The following is a 17,632-nucleotide window of genomic DNA, read 5'->3' as shown; positions in this document are numbered from 1 at the left end:
AAGCACACACTCTTCCTGACCCCCACCTCTAGGAATGCAAGAGGTCTGGGAATCAATAACCATTTACAGCCCTTCAATCCACCACTGTCAAGTTTGTTCTCCCCTGTTTGCAGTGACAGACAAGCAGAGTAAAGATGCAGGACATCAGTATGCAGAGGAGGGTAGGTGGGCACTGTGTCAGCATAAAAAGCAGGAAGACACTGCTGAATCCAGCTGAGGTTGCTCTTGCCTCCTGCAACCAACTGAGCAGAGCTGCCACTGTCCCAGAAATCTCCTGCTTTATTCCCAGGACATCAATGCAGAACAGAACAGGACAATAACCACAGGCCATCTTCCAGAAATAACATAGCTGTACATAGGAAAATTCAGAAAGAATTTTCCAAAGGTTTCCAAAGCCTAAGCAATGACCTTACCCACATAAAAATGTGCTACATGATCAATATCATACCAAAATGCTCAATGCCATATCCTGCAGAGGAGACAGAGTGAAACTAAACATACTTCAGGCACAGCAGGCCACCATTAGAACTGTCAGGATGCTTTGCTGACCTTTTAAAGAGAATGAACATGCAAATGCAGTGCACCTGAAAGCAGTCAATACCTCTGCCAATGAATTTCAACCAACTTTGCAGCATCCAGAATAGATATCCAGAATAACCATAATCTATATATAGATATACGGAATAACCAAAAATCTGACAGTATTCCCAGAGTCTGACATGAGCTCTAACCATGTACCTCTGCCAAAGCCTCACCTGCAGAACCAGCACTCAAACATCTCTGAGCTAATCAAAGTCAGCCCACACCATAGCCCTGAGTTTGCCACTATCTATATTCAGAGATCTCAATTCTGCATTACAAACAAATCCTATTATGCCAGGCCTGAATCTCTCCTGGGCAGAGACTGGCATTAATATAAATACAATTATGGTTGTTTATTAAATGTACAATGTCTGCCGATGTATGTCGTTAAATTAACCACAAGAGTGAATTTTGCATTAGTCCTGACAAGGCCTATTTTCAAAGCTGACATTTAATACCAGCCCCCAGTACAAATTATACTTCAGGGTACAAAAATCAATGGATTTGGTGAGAAGTAAATGTGTGAACCACAGAATCAGTTTTGGTGGCTTGTTGCAGGTACCCAGCCTGTGCAACACCTTTACCTAGAGCTGATCAATCAGATGAGAAATCCAAGTCATTTCTGTGTACGTGGAGGTTAGCAGGGCTGTTCCTGACCCAGAAAAATCTTCAATGCTCTGACCCCTGAGAGTCCTTCCAATCATTGAACACACTGGCTTGATCAGAAAAGTGACCTTTCTGTCGCTCTTTCCAAGCCAGCCTGAGCTCCACTTTCAGATCCCATTTATTTCATTCTCCCTCACTGGAAGAGACAGAAGGGCTGCTCTTAAAAGGTCATTACAAAATTGGTGTCCAGCTGCCTGCTGCACACTCACAGCTCTCATCTTGGGTGCAATGGCTCTGTCTGGTGGCTCAGTCCACAGGGGTGACTCCAAGTGCCAATTCACCTGGTGTAGGAGAGCTGAAGGTTGGGAAGGAGTCACCACGTAATTCAGTATTGTTTGTTTGTGTCGTGTTCCATGGTTGTCTCCCCTCCTCCCATCACTGCCAGCCAGCCAGGCATACAAGATGCTCTGGGCCATCAGGGTTGTGCAGCCCTTCTCCCTAACTCACACAACAGATCCAAGCCTGTTCCTCCTCAAGGCTAGAAAGAAAAATATGAGAAAGGCAGTAAAAATAGAACTGGGACTATAATGTAATGTGAAAAAAAGAGAGGGCTAAAGTAAACACCATCAGAAATGCTAGATTCATACTCCATTGTTTTCATGTAGAGATAGCAATTCAAACCAAATAATCTCACTTGACTTTCAATTATCTTGCAAGATAAAATCATTCTATCAACTAGCAGCTTCCCCTCCAAACCAGAACAAGTCTCTGCACAATCTGCTGAGCAGTATCTTTTAAACAAATGACTAGTTAAAAAAAAAAATCCTATGAGCAAATGCAAAGTGCCTCATGGATCCTGTGGCAAAAGAAAATCTATACATCTGTTCTAAATTGTATTTTATCAAATAAGGGATCTCCAGCAGGACTAAGCTACTGTAACCTGGACAAAATTTCTAGGCCTTTTTTAGTCCCAGTAGTACACAGCTGTATTTCTCTCCCAAAATCATTTACAATATCTTCCTCAAACTCATTATAAAACATCTTTTTCATTGTTGCTTTTTATGAATCTCTGATTCAATTTCATTGTGGAATTCAATCATTACTTCCAGCACCCCCAAAAGGAAACTTTCTGCTTTATTCATACAGCTAAGAGGAGGTGGGAAACAGAAAGAGATTTGTTGAGAAATGTTTTGAGAAAGATGCTTTGTCTAAGACAAAACTTCTTCATGAGAGTATGACAGGATACAGGTGACCTTTCTCAGGAAGGGCTGCTCAGCTCTAGGGGGATGTTTTTGATCAGACCCCACAAGAAAAATATCCTTGCAAGCTGAGCTCACTTCTTCCCTACGAAGGATGGAGGCTGTTCTATTTTAGGTAAGTACCATTGCTCCTGGGTTGTGCAATTAAGTCTTTCTGGCTCAAGGAACATCTCATTATTTACACAAAATATTACAACTCTTACATGAGGAGCAGGGACAAGTTCAACAAAAGACCTTCTAGCAATCTAAATCCTTGCTTTGAAGCAGGCAGACTGGAATCTGAGTTTTCTCCAGCCAAAAGAGGGTAGTGACCTGCTGTGTGATCAGCTGTTTTCAATTTTTGCAAGTTATTTTAAAAGGCTGTGTTTTCACCCTAGTGCAAAATGGGAACACTGGCTTGAAATATCAGAAGATTTCAAAGACAACACCTGCTTTCCCCAAGTACATATCAATATTTTTATCTTCTGTGGCAAAAGGTGCTGAGAAAGTGTTGACTGTGGCGATGATGACGACAATGGAAAATAAGGCAAAGCATCTTCAGAGGTGTAAGTCCTAGCACCAGCCTAGTAAGAATTTGGTTTCTTTAAATCCAATACCTAAAACAAAAATGTCTTACTAGGACTAAGTATACACCTAACAGAGTAGAAAATTTCCTATTTCTGGGTCAGAAATAACAAACTGAATAACTGTCTTATAAATGCCAATCCATGGAAGATAGAAAAGGTTGTGAAAAGAAACAGTTTGTTCCCTTTGCTCTCAGTCCAGTGACGTAATAAATCCCAGAGGAAGAAATTATAAGGACAAAGATAATCAGCATTTAGCATCATCATTATTGAAAACAACCAGACAAGAACCATAATCTTTGAAAACATTAACATAGTAATGGGTGGAAAAAGAAATGCCTCTTACAAATGATAGGCACTTCTTTAATAAAGGCATCTGTTTAAAAAATCTTATCCATGCAATAGTTTCTATGGTAATGTTTCAGAACTTATTTTCTGGTGATGGTCTCAAATATTGTTCTAAGGACTGTCATGAATTTTTGTTCTTTATCTTCTTATATCCATTTCCAACATTACAATGACTTGTGTCTATTTTCCCTATTCTCTTTGTTCAGGGACAATAAATCTATGCTATCTGTTTTCACAAGACTATTTTCATGAGCCACATTTAGGGATATGACCTCTACTCTTGTTTACTCATTACATTCAGAAATACTAGTAAATTAGTGCTAACAAACAAGAAACTGAGACTGAAATAGCAGAAATGTGCCTCACTACAATCAATCATGTAGATTTTGCACCAGTATTATGAGTCACTGTCCTCTACACTAATTATTACTTTCTTTTTGCTACTCAACCACTGTCATTTTTAACCAAATATATACTTAATTCTCTATATAGAGAACTGTGGCTTTTTGAATATGCAACAAAATGCTTTTTTAGAAAAGGACTACATTTCTATTCATAATACTTCAATTTTTTTTTCCTCTTGTGGTCTGCTTTAACTCTAATATATCTTCAGCTCTGAAAAATCACCCTTATTAAGAAAAAAAATATACAAGAAAAGGTGTTAATAGGAACACTGTCCCCTGCCCACACTAAATGTAATTGGGTCATGATCACTGCTGTCTAGGTAACCACAAACTCCCACAACAAAGATTAATTCATCATTTCCTGTTACAAAGTAGTCCAAAATAGAACAGCAGTAGATACTACATCTTTTGTGGTACAAATTAGTCATCTGTAATGTTTGGAATCTTTAATAGTATTTACTGCTGTCACAAGAAATCTCAAGTAGATCTCACCCAAACTGAAACCCATGGCTACATATTCACTTTTCCTGCATGGAATACAGGTGCTTCTGAGGTAGCTTATCCCATTTTCTGGTTTACTTCAGTGTTCCAAAGAGGGTCATTTCCTAGCCTTTGCCATCCTACCTGCAGTTTGTAGACCGGAATTATCAGTAAATGAAGATGCCGCTCCCTTCATCCCAGCCAGATATGCTGCTGCCTCTTCTGTCATCCCCAAGCAAGGAACACACCAGAAACTTGAGGTGTTTCAATTGAAGAATTTCCAAAATTTTCCTAGCAGGTTCCAGAGCAGTCAGTTAAATTACAGCTTATCAACAGAGATGATATTTCCATTAGTCTTGCTCATTATTCTTTAGCATAGTGTGGAGACATTTAAACAATTATCGCATCTGCAGTTTTTCCTGCACTGGTTCATTTTACTTACGACAAAGAGTTTGAACTGCATTTGTTTTCATAGGGCTTGCCCCCCCCACCACTTCATGAAAGGTTACTTCCCTTCCTCCAGAGTGCAAGGACCCTCATCCAAATGATCTCCTTGAGCACTGGAACATGGCTCACCTCTCCAAAAAGGTGTTCTGCTTCAGATCAGTTTATGCAACCAATAATCATCTTTCATTCCTCCCTTGATTAAAAAAAACTCTTAAAAGCTCTTTGGTAAAATCAGCAAGATTTTTGTCTTTCCTTTTCACCAAAAGCCCTGAAGAATCCTATCATATAGAATTCCACCTATTTCTCTGCCACCTGCTCCCAAAATGCATCATCCAAGCATTCCTTTGCATCTCACACATCTGGTCTAGACAGACAATGTAGTGTCACATTGTGCCTGTGTTTATTCCTCTGTCCATTCTTGCTAAGTGAGGCTCATTTATGACAACTACTTGGTTGAAAATATCCCAGTGATTGTTTGTTTTGCAGCAAAAGACATTCAGAGATATCTTTCTAATCTCTATAGAGAAGAGTATCACACAACATCAGCATTGAATGTCTCCAAATTCTCTTTCTTCTCTTGGCTCCCAGTAACCAACTTTTCATATTATTATTATTATTTCTACTATCTTCAGCCTTGTCTGAGCCTTCCCTGCTTATGACAAGTATGCAAATGATTTCTGAATTGTCCCCAATATCTGCATCTCTGCACGTTGCATGCTGTGCCAAAATGTCTCTTTCTAGACCACATATCTTCACTTGTAGACCTCCCACCATCTGGCAGCACATGTACTCCTCAGACGAAAATTAGAATATAACACATCCAAGGCAGATCACAGCAGGTTTTTGGGGTTTTATTTCATCATGCATATGCAGTATGCAATGCAGGGTCTTACCTAAAGATAAGCCATAAAACTTCAAATTCCATCCCAAACTCTCCTGCTAGGCTTATCAATTTCTGTCTCAGAGTTCATCTGGCATAAGCATACCCCCACTTTACAAGTTTATCACACACAGAAGAACACATTTCTACTCTGGTATTCAAAACTAAAGTGTTTACAATTTAGTTTGGCTTAATTTACTTTAGAAATGAGTTAAGCCAAATTTAATTAAGGCCACCTTAATTCTGCTTCAGAGTGTTGACATGGAGCTTAATGTGGTTTAGCACAAGAATTTCCACTTGCACCTTTAGCTAATTCAGAGGCACTTTCCTGCATGCTCTGATATAGACAAACTATTAAAGAATTAAGCATGTTTAATTAATTATCACAAAAGACTGAAAGGTCGCTTAGGTTGCATTGTGTAAACACCTTCAAGAGAACAGACTCTAAGTTACTAAAGGTCTCTCTAAACTAGCAAAGAAAAACAGCACAAATGCAGCTAAAACATCAGGCAGATGAATTCAAATGAGAATAAGGCAATCATATTTAACAGTTACTGACACCTAGAAAGTGCCAAGGGACCAGATAGATTTCCAATCCTGTGATATTCTCAAATCCAGCCTGGATATTTTTCTGTTTACACAAACACAAGTTAACAGGCTTTGTACAAAGCCGCCTGGGTGAAGCCCAAAGGCTGATCATATACAAGAGGTCAAACCAGAAGAACTAACAGTCTCATCTAAGCATCAAAGCTTCATGAATTTGTTATTAAAATTCTGTTTTCAATGCTTAATACCCTTCCCAGCAGCCTGCTACAGGACAGGCTGCACCTGGACATGGCAGAGGAGGGCAGGAGCACAGAGCTCCCTTTGCTCTGGCTATGACTGGAATATTTTTTAAGTCTTCAGTCCAACTTTGTGACAGAATTACAAAAAAGCAGAGAGGCTGTGGAGCTGTGCTGCACAGAACACTGTTATCATACCCCAGGAGCTGCAGTAGGAGCAGAATTTCCTGATGTGGACTCCTGCAATTCCCACCTTTTCTAGCTGGCAGAGCTGACTCTTACTCAAGGACAAGCCCAACACCCAGCACAGTTTGCAGACACACAGGGATTACTTATGATGTTTAAAGTACCAGGCGTGGTACATGCTCTAATTTAAACAAAAAAATATATCAGCACTTGGTCAGTAAGGAAGGAATTTAGTACTGTCAATGCAGATAAATAATAATCAGATCTGCTGTACTGGGAAACTGGAAACCATTTTTGTGGCAGAAGAAAAATAGAGAAAAGGTAATAATTAGTTAAAGAGTTCAGCACACCTGAAAAATAAATAAATCTGAATTGGAAACAAAACAAGGAAATGAACCAAACAGACAAGAGCTGGATGGAACCAGGCTGTATCAGCAGATTTGGAGAGTGAAGAGAATGAACAGACCAACCAGTGTGATTTTAGGGGAGACCAGAGCAGGGGACCTGGATAACACAGAAGATAACAGAGGCACGAGGATGGCAATGAGTGTGGATACAGAGCTGACAGCCAAGCAAACTGGGAACTCCTGCAGCTGTGGGAAGTACATTTTATGAGGATACAGGACCCAGCAAAAGGAAGACTGGATTTCAAAATATAGTTTATGCTTAACTACAGATGGCATGTCCACATTATGGGCATCAACTGGTAGAATGCACTGCTGCAGGAAGCCCTGTCTGATAAAAGATTACCTAAGAGAATGAAAAAGTCACATAATTATTCACAGAGACTGCAGCTCATTATTCCAAGTTTTGAAAATGATAATCAGGGCTCATGTTGTAGTGTGTGAAGCAGAGGAGAGGCAGGTCAGGCTGGCAGGATTATTTCCTTTCTGTGTCTTAGTGCAATTGAATCAGTTGCCTTACAGGCAGGTTTTGTTTTCTTCAGAGCCATGAGGAAACAGTGTCTGCATAAGACAGGATACCTGATTATGTGGACCAGTGATCTGATCCAGCATGGCAAATGTTATGATCCTAAGAGGAAAGAAATTCATCTTTACAGAAAATCCTGTAATCAAAAACTTTGAACTTTAGATGCTTCTAAAATTCCATGCATAGTCAAAGGCATACATGGCTCTTTTAGCCTGTGCTTTTCCAACCACCCATTCTTATTTTCCATGCCTGAGGAGTTCATGATTAGACTAGGAGCTTCATCAAAGGGCAATTTTCAGCTGCCAAATAGATTTGTACAATAAATCCACACGGGGCCAGATTAACAAGCAACAGAGACATCAGAAATCAAAAAGCTAGCTGCTGTAATTCCCCAGAAAACTTGAAAGGATGATGTGCAATGATATTTGGGCTTTTAAAGGGGCACCATTGACATGCTGCAGTTAGTTTTCATTAGGAATGTTGCTTTTCTATTCCTTATCCTTCCCAAGAGGTTTGTCTTTAGAAGAGTGAGATCCCATGGACATTCAAGGCCATGCCACTCCTGATTTCTTAGTGGACTTCAAATAAGACAGTAACATTTCATCCTGAAAAATCACATGTGTGTGTGGGACTGCAGTTGTCTGATTTGTCAGAATAATATTTTAAATAGAAAATGAAAAATAATCTTTAAACATTGAGTTTCTTTACTTTTATACTTTTTGTGCTTTCTGTAATAATTTTTACTGTGAATGTAGTTAAGTCTCTAACATCCGAAGTCAAACCAGGTCCTCAGCTATGCCTATAAACTGAATAAACACAATTCAGAGATTAGCCTGACCATAAATTGCTAGACATTTTTCAGCCTTCTGGCACCACAAAAGACTGTTTGACTTCTGAGCATGACAGCACTGATTTTAATACTAGGAGAGCTTGTTCCTCCTTGCAGCACATGGCCAGACCTACTCCCTCAATCACAAGGTGACAGCATTTGTTGTTTTTATGTCTCCGCATGAGTACACTGGTTTTGCTCATTTTCAAATGGGGACACAGTAGCAGTCACTTGTCAGCAGGGTGAAAATATGGAGGTGAGCCATTGATTCATGTCCTGTTCCCTCAAAAAATGCAATTTTTCCTCCATGCAACCCCAAGTGCAATAGCAAATAGCTTTTTTTTTTTTTTGCTTCAAGTGCCTGGGCTGCCCAGATTGGTAATGTCAAAACCTGGGATTCTTCCATCAAGTCCTGTTCTCTCAAATTCTGGAAGATGGATATGACAGGACACTTGCACTTCTGATTCTGTGCAGTCTTGTTGCTCATCCACTTTATAAAGAAACAGTTTGATAGCCCCTGTCAGTACCTATCAACTCCTTTCTGGAGCACAGCTTTGGAATCTGGGAAGACTGGCTTGCAATAAATATCTGGGGAAGTGCAAAAGCAGCTGAGGGGGGAAAATCCTATAAAAACCCCAAAAACATCAGTTGTTTACAACACACTTGGGAAAAAAAAAAGAAATCTAAAGATCAACATTCAAGACAAGCATTATTCAAGATGATGCCAGTTTTTCACTTCCCAACCCCTACGTCTGTCCCTAGGTTTAACAAAAAGCCAACTACCAGGTAGGACACACCAGTAACATTGCAAACATCATAAGGAAGTGAAAGGAATGCAGGAGATTTCCAGGATTTGTTGGAATAAGCTCTCCAAGGATGAGTCACAAGCTGAAGGGGTAAACAGCAGAGCTAATACAAGTGCATGACAGTGGAAAAGGGTGGGCCAAAAAAGAGGTGCATGAGAGCTCTGCTTTTCTATTCTACATGCCAGCCATGTCCACTGAATCTCAAGAGGGCTGGATACCTCCCAGCTTTGCAGAGTCAAATCTATTATGATCTCACCTCTGTTGTCATATTTTATTGTGCTGTAATTTAACCATATGGCATGGGACGTCTTCTCAAGGTCATAGCAAATTAGGAATGCAGCTGGCTCAACATCTCAGGAGAAACAATTATCAAAATAAGATGTGAAACATTAATTGAGTATCTCCGTTAATCCGTTAATGATCCAGTTATCACTAGTGACCATCATGTGTCATACATACAAAAATAAATTAATTCCAATATATCCTTCCTTGGGTGCTCAGCAATACTGAGAAGGAATAAAATACTATTTCCCAGTTCTCCTGATAATTCTTGCATTGGGCTTTAGTGCTTTCTGGATGCTTTGGGGACAGGGAGGCTAAAGAAAATCCTGTGTTGTTCTTCTCCAGAGTCTTTCTCCCCTGTTTCAAGTAGCAGTGTGAGTTCAGGCACAATGGAACATTCCTCCATCTCCCAACACTCAGATCTTGCAGCCCAGCAGCAGCAAAGCAGATGGCCTGAGCAGCAGCTGAAACCCACTGCAGCAGGTGCTGGGAAGGACTTTTTCCAAAATGTCTTTCAATGCAGCATCCATGGGACACCTCAGCAGATGGGCCAGAGCAGGCAGCCACCCCTGTAGTGACTCCTTGAAAGAGTTAACGAATCGTTCAGTCGTGGAAGGAAAACATTTGTTTGTTTGTACAGCAGCAAACTCTGCCTGCTGCTGGACTGAGGGCCCACGGCTTTTCCAGAATCATTCACAAAGCACCAACATTTGGCAAATGTGGAAAGAAGGGCTGAGTGTTCCCAGCAAAAACTTTAATGCAGTTATACTAATGCCAGAAAATTAGTTTTAACCCTGTATAGTGCTGGAAATCCCCAAAACTATTCTCCTGTCAGAAAAGAAACCCAAAAACAAACCAAAACAAAACAAACAAAAGCCCTCACCACAAACAAACAAACCCAAAAAACAAACAAACAGAAATAAACCTTCTTCAGATGTAATGATAAGAAAAATTACCCTACTCAATAACTGATCTTTTCCAAAACAGTCAGGTTAAACTGACTCTGAGATGGATAAGGAAATGTGAAAACAGAGTATGGAGACCAGCATTACCTTCTTGCAAACTTTACAGACTAACTTAAATGCATATAAATAGCCCTCCCATATGCCAACATTGAGCACCCTCAATAAAAATTAGCAGATGGTAAAAACATCCATGACTTTTGGAAACAAAAATGGTATTTACACCTCATGTAGTATTGGTCACACCTGCCTTAATACAATTGTCTTATTCCCCATCAAGAAAGATGAGATCTGCTGGGGTGGTCGGTCCTAGAGACAAACTCAGGTTTTCATGTAGATATAAGGCCCAAAGAATCCTGACAATGTTCTGTAATTTATTTTTCCAAACAATCAGGGAGCTAAAATCAACACACCTTCAAACACGTCTGAGCGCAGTTAAGATGTGATTTCTTAGCTAGCATCCTGTCAAATAACAAAACAAACAAACCAATAAAAAGCACTTAACAAAGGGAAATACTCCTGCAGTTCATGTAAGCATTTCATATAAGAACTTTGTAGATTAAAGTGTCTACAGGAAGGACAAACACCCACCATCCCCTGATTTGTTTGCTCAGAACCCCCTTCTCTCTTCTTCCCCCACTTCCTAAATACCATTAGTCCCTACAAAGCTCCATGAAGTGAGGCCCACGAGCCTAAAAGGTACAATTAGAATATCTCACAAAATGAATCAGCAATCAATTAGTGCAAGGGGTGGGCGGAAATAACAGAGGCAGGAAAATAAAGCAAATAGGATGCAAACTTTTGCCTCGGGTAACAACTTAAGAAAATGGAAAAAACAACACCCTTAATTTGAAACATCAGTCCTTAGATTAGTATTAGATAACTATTTTTTTCTATACTTTTCTTGCTGTTACAGCTGCTCCCAATTTGAGCCAGTTTGGACCAGAACTGGAAGCAGACTTATCAGAAAGAAAAATTATTCTTTCTTTTTCTCAGCATCTGCTTTAGAATGAGATCTCTAGAGCACTGAGGGTCAGCTAAAAAACACACGTTTTAGAGATGATTTTTTTTATAAAAGAAGCTTTTGAATGCTTTTGAGACTTACTCATACTCAGGAAAAGTATAAGCTCTGGGGCACAAAAGAAATCAGAAATGGCAAAGAGTCTGTAAGACTTGCAAAGATGATGTAATAATTTTCCAGAAATGTACACCAGAAAGCATAGAATATATCCATCCCATTTCTTTATTTTTTCTGTCTACAGCTACTTATCAAACACGATTTATGGCAAGAATATTGCTGAAATCATTTTTGTTTGCGGCTGAATACTGGCAACAGGCCAAATTAAAATTATTTGCAAGTTTCTGCACCAGACTTCCAATTACAACAACAATATACATCTTGTTGGAGAACAGAAGCAGCACCATGTGACCTGCAAATTCCATCAAAACAACTCAATTTCTGACTATTAACTGTAATAAAGTGCTTATGAATAAAATATAGGTAAAAATTCCTCACATAAATTTGGTAAGTAATCTTCAAAAGTAAAGGGAGATAAAGAAAATATTTAATTGTGTACTGATAATTATGAAAAAATAGAGCTGCAATTCAGTGGTCAATAATACATGGGTAACAATTTGGCTCATCTGGGCAGAAAGAGATCAAACCAGAGCAGGCCTCTTCTGAAGGATGAGAAAGAGGGGAGGCTTTCATCTTGGTATATTCCTTTAGTTCAGCCAATCTTCCATGGCAAATACTTCATCACTCACTTAAATATGTCAGCCCATGCTGGTCAGGCTAAAGGGGATGGATAATATTAGATCTTCTAATTAAACTTAACTCTCACCACTTCTGTCCAGCAAAGATTTTTTGAATTAATATCAAGTATGTCTTATGAACTTATGACCACACTGCTCAGTGCTGAATCTCCAGTTCCATCCAAAGGGATGGCTTCTTCCTCTAATCAAGTCCTATGAGAAAATTTGGGTTTATTCAATTCCTCTCAGAAGAATTAAAATGGACAGGAAAAAACAAAAAAGGTCTTATTTCTCAGCTCTCCCAAAAGCTTTGTTCAAAGAGAGCTCCATACCAACAGTAAAATCTCCTTCACAGGATGCTGTCAAGATACCTGCAATAATTTTAAAACTAATTTGTTACTCCTTGTTGTTTATAATCCATTTGAAGCAAAAAGCTAAAATCTATTTCCATTAGTTCCCCAACTCCTCCATCAGGCACACCATGCCAAGGAAACCACTTTTCCAACATAACATGTACACAAAGAGCATGAAACTCGATTTTTTAGATTAGCTCTATGACCAAGACATATGGTTTGGAACTCAGCTGTACACCCTGGCACTAAAGGCATTAACTTGGAGGATGATGGATGCAATAATGAATGGAACAGCACAGTGGAATATGCTATGGAAGGGCCCTAATTAGCAGGTGAGGTAACTAGGAATCAGGAAGAATGGTGAAGGAGTGTGACATGACAGAACAGTAAATCTTCCTGGGTCATGGCTGTACCTGCACTCAGAGCTCCTCAAAGCCTTGCATTCAGACTTTTCAGAACCAAAGATGAGAAGGGGGCTCTGTATTCCATAAAATGGAGGCAGAAATTGAAATCAAGTGAAGCCGGAGGGGTAAAACCTCCAACGAGGGACCTGTGCAGACAGTCATCACATGAGCAAAGAAATTATAAGGGGTTTATCATTCTATTATTAATATTTTCTGGTTTGCAGAAAAAGGAGGAAAAATTCCCTGTGAAACTTCGTTACTTTGTTTTTAGCAACTTTCAAATGGAGATAGGGCTCCTTGAAGATTGATTTGGGCAATCCAGACAAGATGAAAAAGAGTTTGGGTATTTTACCACCTTCTTTTCTTGTTCTTAGGTTGAACAAAACCTTAGATAAGATCAATAGTTTCTTTAGTTTTATGTTTCGGTTCCTTAAGGGTAGTTGGCTTATTGCATTTCCATTGATCACACAGACAGGGAGATTCGTCAGACAAACCATCTCTTTTCTCCTTTCATTTCCATCCTCCTCTCCATTTGAAATCAAATGACTTTTAAAGAAAGCTGGGGTCACTATTGTTTCTCATTTACATATCAATAGTACCCAATTCCTGCCTTTCTGTCACTGAAGTATTTTAAAAGTTCAGTCCAAGAGAGGGGACACACATTGCAGGGGAAAAGCTCTTACAGCTTTTTTATCAGGAAAACTAAGTTCTGGTTTACCTCAGCCCTTCCTTGACCTGAGATGAGTGAGGTACACTCACCACCCTTGTGTAATTAATATTTTAACCTCTTGAAGCCTCTCTACAGCTTTCTTGCTCTTCCTAAATCCTTTGGGCCATCCCGATCAGATGTCTGTACAGCTCCAAGTGCTGAACCTGTGCTCACAGCCAGCAAAGCAGCTGCTTCAATGAATTCATTTCTTGAATTGAAAAGAGAAAAAGAGCTTGAAAGTTGGAAAAAAATGAAGACCAGGTCTGGTGCTCTCTAACAGGAGTCTGACCACTGATTCATTGAATGATGCTGGACCTGGAAGCCTCTGCTGCATTTAACAAGATGTTTTAAGTCCTAGCTGCTGTTTGTACTTCGAGGTGTAAAAGTAACAAAACATAAGGGTGTGCTTGTCCAGGGGAAATTCTGGATATATCCCTACAGGGAGATCAGTCATATGCAATTGGAAAACTGACTCAATGATCCACAGTTAAACAAATCTTCCAAACCAAATGTCAGAAGGCCTTAAGTATAGGATGTTGACATCTTCTGCCTGAGAATTAGTGTCATTCTATTGCTCGGACACGCATCCAACTTCATGGTCCAACAGTGAGAAACGTGTGCTCTAGCCACTAGAAAAGCATGACCTCTTATGTAATTAATTTCCAGTTTACAAGAATGATTTTAGGGCTCCAAGACACTGATGAAGTAGCTTTGGCTTGACAGATGGAAGCTGAGGATTAAATGGTATTTATGCAACAAAATCTTCAGTTCAGTCTGTCAATTCCACACTCTTACTAATCCACTTGTAACAGCAAGTAAATAGGACCAACTCTAAAGACCACTAAAAAGAAGAGGAAATAGCTTATAAGTATCCACTTTCTGGAAGAAATACTGTATGTATTTATATGCAGCTCCAGCATAATCAACATAAGAAATTATATTCTATTTTGATACTAACAAGTTGGCTACTTAATGCATTAGGAAAAAATCGTGGAAATCTGCCTGAATCACAGAGGCTGCAATAAGTGTTTGTATTTTCCTTATAATAGGGAAATGGTGAAGGAATTATTCATAATGGAAATATTGATGTATCCTCCATCTTTGAGATAAATCACAACCCTAAACAAACAAACAAAAACCAAACAAAAAAACCCCCACCAACTCTATAAATCAGAAACGAATATGTGACCTCATAAGCACAACCCAGTGATTCAATTAGGATTCAGCTTTTCAAGGCATTCATAATGGAAATTTCAGAACTGCTTTACAGCTTTCAGAATTCCTTGAGAGCCATGGGAACATTGGATTCTCTCACCAGTCACAAACCTCATATGTGAACTTGCTCTTGTCCTCAGTGGTTGGTTGTGGCCCTGATCAGTGTCAACAAAGAGGACAAGAAGGAACATAAAAAATAATTTCATACATTTTAGGAGATTTCTCTTCTTATTATTTTAAGCATCTAATGACACACATGAAATAAGTTTGGTCAAAGGCCTCACAGATGCTGATAGAGAACAAGTCACTAGATATTGATAAAATCTGACGTGTCACTGGTTTTAGATCTTACTGTGGTTATCTAAGAAATCAGTGAAATCCTCCTCTACAGAGATCATTTGGAGCTTTGTCATTGATTTCAGTCATAGTAGATTTCCCCACTGTCTAAAAAGAGTCAAACCCACTCTCTTGACCTGTGGTGCCTATTAAAAAGCCATTAGCACTTCTCAGGAGTAGGGAGTGTTAGATATAATTGCCCTGGGCATTGCACTCTCTTGATTTTAACTGTCTGCCATTTTTTAATTCTGCATTTCCTCTCCTGGAATTGATGTGTGTATAGTAGAGCATAGTTAAAACAGCAGCTGAATACTTGCTGCTACATTCTACAGAGAGGTAAAAGGATTAGTATAGAGCTTACAAAGATAATAATTTGAATGTCTTATTAATTAATTGTTATTTGTAATAATGGCTCTTTCCTTAAGGGTCTTTCAGGATCCTTAACTGCTTATTAATGTTGTACAGATAAGGATTGCTCCCTAGTGGAAGAAATGAGGTGAAATGTAGAAGCCTTTCAAATGAAAGCAACAGGTTTGGAATAAGAAAAAGCAAACAAAAATAATCATTTGAAGGAATGGAGAATTATGATCACTCAAATACAATTACCTGACTTTATCGGTAATGCTTAAAAACTGCCAGGAGATCTCCCAGACTGATGCCTGATGCATTTGGTACAAGTACAGCCCTTCCTACCAACCTCACTTGATGTGGAATTCTGGTCTGTCTAGATCACAGGCTCAGGCATAGCTTGAATTCATTGACTGCTGTCAAAAGTAGCCTTAGACTGGCTACCTCTGCCTGCCAGGAACAGGTAGGGTTTTCATGGAGGCTCTTAAATTTAGCCATTTAGGAGAATGCTCAGGCAGTGAGCCTCTACCAACAAGTGTTCCAGTTAATTACCTTAGAATTAGGCTCAAAAATGTCCATATGATGTGCCAGAACTTTTATTACAAGACTGTGAAAGCTCTTGTAAGGAGAAGTCCCTGTATCATCCCCACAACACTCCTTTCTCCAGCTCAGTGCTTTTGGCTGCAGACTGGAGTTTCCTTTTATTTCCCTGCTGAATGAAACCTCAGAGAGCTTTCATTCAAACCTCTATTTTCTTGGCACAGAAGGTGAAAGAATGAAGGAAAAAATAATAAGATTCCCCAGAAAAGAAATTCTGGCTACATGGGTCTGGAGAGAGCTCAGCAATGGCCATCTCCTCCATCCAAGCTCATGAGATGTGCATTAGGAGGGTGGCATGTTGGAAAGGATGAAAGTTTGACAAGAAAGTCTCACAGATATGGATGCTTGGCAGAAAGATTTTTAAATGTAGAGTCTGATGAAGGAATAGAGTTGGAAGCAAGTTTTGATATAGAAGAAAAGAATTGCTGAGGCAGTCTTACTGGAAAACCAAGGAGGTGAAGGGTGTGTTAGTTAGAAGGGGTTTTTATGACTTAGAGCAAAGGATAAACCCAACTCAAACAAGATGTTTTTACCAAGCAGAAAGAGAGCACAGGCAAACAAATCAGCAAATGTGGCAAGTAGAAAAAAGGTCTCAGAATTTTCCACATCAAGAAAACTGAATAACAACTTCTAGCTTAAACTGTAATGTACTAACTTTTAGTGATTGGAGAACAGTAACATGACTATGGTAATTATAGTGGTTATGATAGGCTATAGATAATAGTTAAGGTATAGATTGGTTCTACTGTATTAAGATGCTAAGCAAAGAAAAGTATAAAATGCTTTGTAACCAAAACCAAAGGGTCTGCAGGGCTGCCTGCAGCTGGAGCTGGCAGCTGTGGGCACAGGCTCTGTCACCCACAACCCTGGGCTGCTGTAATGTATTGGATGGAATAAACTGCATTTTGGAGAGCCCCTGGAGTTCCACATCTCTCATTTAGGCCCTTACAGTGGCAGAGGGTTTTTTTAAAGGTTTACTCACTCTGTAGAGCCCGTGGCTGCAGCTGCAGTAGGTGCTTTCCATGGTGTAGCTCCTGAGCACCCCCATTTCCTTCCACACCACCACACGGGCTGTCGACGCCCGCGACTTCTCCACCAGGAAGCTGCAGCTGTTCATGACAAATGCAGGGGCCACTTTATCCAGGATTTTGGGAAGAGTCTGTGAGAAAATGAATTGGACAGATGTGCACGTGTTGTTATCATGCACACACATACAGAGAGACCTGTGTGTCAGTGTGTCCATAATCAAATCTAGCCATAGGTACTGAGAGCTCCAACTGGTGCATTACCTCCATCTCATGCGAAACCCTCAGATTTTAACATCTGTTTCATTCCAAAGACTGAAATGCAAAATTTCTGTAGACTTGACATATCTCACTGCAAATCAAACATTTGCACACCAAATAGTTTGAGTGAAGTGCAGAAGTCAGTTTTGCTCTCAAGCTGCTTCAACCAACCCACACCTTCTTGTTGAGCTGCCAAGAGTCACAGCTCAGTACCTGACATCGCTATTCTCCCCTCTACAACTCTATTATACCTCCTCCCACCATAATTCCAGGGTCAGAC

General features: G+C 39.6%; 1 protein-coding gene across 5 annotated transcripts in view; it reads right to left on the bottom strand.

Annotated features, from left to right (window-relative positions):
* Positions 1–17,632, bottom strand: part of AGBL1 (AGBL carboxypeptidase 1) — a 273,234-nt gene that overhangs the window by 109,922 nt on the left and 145,680 nt on the right. For all 5 annotated transcript variants that reach the window (XM_074549224.1, XM_074549221.1, XM_074549222.1 and 2 more), the window contains one exon: positions 17,049–17,225. In XM_074549224.1, coding sequence (XP_074405325.1) covers positions 17,049–17,225 — 177 coding nt within the window. The remainder of the gene's footprint in view (positions 1–17,048; positions 17,226–17,632) is intronic.

Source organism: Zonotrichia albicollis, chromosome 11 (genome assembly GCF_047830755.1).
Source record: "Zonotrichia albicollis isolate bZonAlb1 chromosome 11, bZonAlb1.hap1, whole genome shotgun sequence".
NCBI classification, from domain to species: domain Eukaryota; kingdom Metazoa; phylum Chordata; class Aves; order Passeriformes; family Passerellidae; genus Zonotrichia; species Zonotrichia albicollis.
The sequence above is the reverse complement of the archived record's forward strand: the minus strand, read 5'-3'. Positions and strand labels throughout refer to the sequence as shown.